Source organism: Emiliania huxleyi (genome assembly GCF_000372725.1).
Source record: "Emiliania huxleyi CCMP1516 unplaced genomic scaffold EMIHUscaffold_81, whole genome shotgun sequence".
Classification (NCBI taxonomy): Eukaryota; Haptophyta; order Isochrysidales; family Noelaerhabdaceae; genus Emiliania; species Emiliania huxleyi.
This window is the reverse complement of record NW_005195940.1, coordinates 395,412-396,436: the sequence shown is the minus strand read 5'-3', so window position 1 is coordinate 396,436 and position 1,025 is coordinate 395,412. Positions and strand designations below refer to the sequence as shown.

Below are 1,025 nucleotides of genomic sequence, written 5' to 3'. Positions count from 1 at the left end.
GACCTGCCCTACTTTCGCCGCCAGTTCGACGGCCACCCCGAGAGGCTGAAGAACCTGCACTTTGCATTCGTCGTCCTACTGCGCGCCCTCGCGCGCGCCGCTAGAAGCGGGAGACGCATCTCCGTCTCCCACCTAGCGCTCGAGAGGACACACGCCGTCCGCTCTACTCTGCCGCATTCAGCTGCATTCGCTGCCATCACAGCCCGCGTCTTCGTGCGACGCTCTGCATACACTGCGCGGTACCGCAGCCGCGCCCTGAGCGCGGCGACTTCACGCTGCAGGCGCGCGCCTCCCCCTACCTCGCCTCGTACGCGTACGTGGCGGGAGTCTCTGCGTCCGAAGACGCGTCCACCTCCTCGCTGGTGCGGCGGCTGCGCTCGACTCCGCCTCTCTGAGGGCCGAGCGGACCCACTCTCCCGCGCTGCGCTTCACTAGGTGCAGCGCCTGCTTGATTCCGCGATCCTCCGCTCGTGCGCGCCCGCCTTCTCCGCCTTTGACGAGGGCTTGCTCTTTACGAGAGTAGCACGCCCCATCCATTACCAGCTCCTGACTCACCACCCCTTCACCAAATAGGCCTGCTCTTCCGCGAGCAGCAGGCCTCGTGGTGGTCGCTCAAGAAGCAGTTCAAGTCCGTCTTCCACAACGTCTCGACCGTGCTCGATTGCGTCTCTTGCCAAAAGTGCCGGCTGCACGCCAAGGCGCGGCGTGCCCCGGCCCTAGCAACGAAGTGTGCCGCCCCACCGGCCTTAGCAACGAAGTGTGCCGCCCGTTGGGGGTGGACGCGCCTCGCGCCACTGTGGCCACACTCGAGGCTCCTCTCCACGCGTCCACCACCAGGCACTCCGTCTCACAGGTGACCATGCTGGGCTTTGGCGCCGCGCTCAAGATGCTGCTGCTGCCGACCGAGCTGCTGCCGACCTCGTCCTCGCGCGACGAGATTGTCGCCTTCCTCAACACGCTCACCAAGTTCTCGACGGCGATCCATTACGTCAAGGAGCTCACCGCGCTGCAGTACGACCAGTACT

The 1,025-nt window shown here is 65.8% G+C and overlaps 1 protein-coding gene across 1 annotated transcript in view; it reads left to right on the top strand.

The window, feature by feature from the left end:
• Positions 1–1,025, top strand: part of EMIHUDRAFT_465828 (fumarate reductase) — a 7,661-nt gene that overhangs the window by 5,613 nt on the left and 1,023 nt on the right. The window contains exons 17-20 of the mRNA XM_005759167.1: positions 282–362; positions 436–519; positions 594–653; positions 854–988. Coding sequence (XP_005759224.1) covers positions 282–362; positions 436–519; positions 594–653; positions 854–988 — 360 coding nt within the window. The remainder of the gene's footprint in view (positions 1–281; positions 363–435; positions 520–593; positions 654–853; positions 989–1,025) is intronic.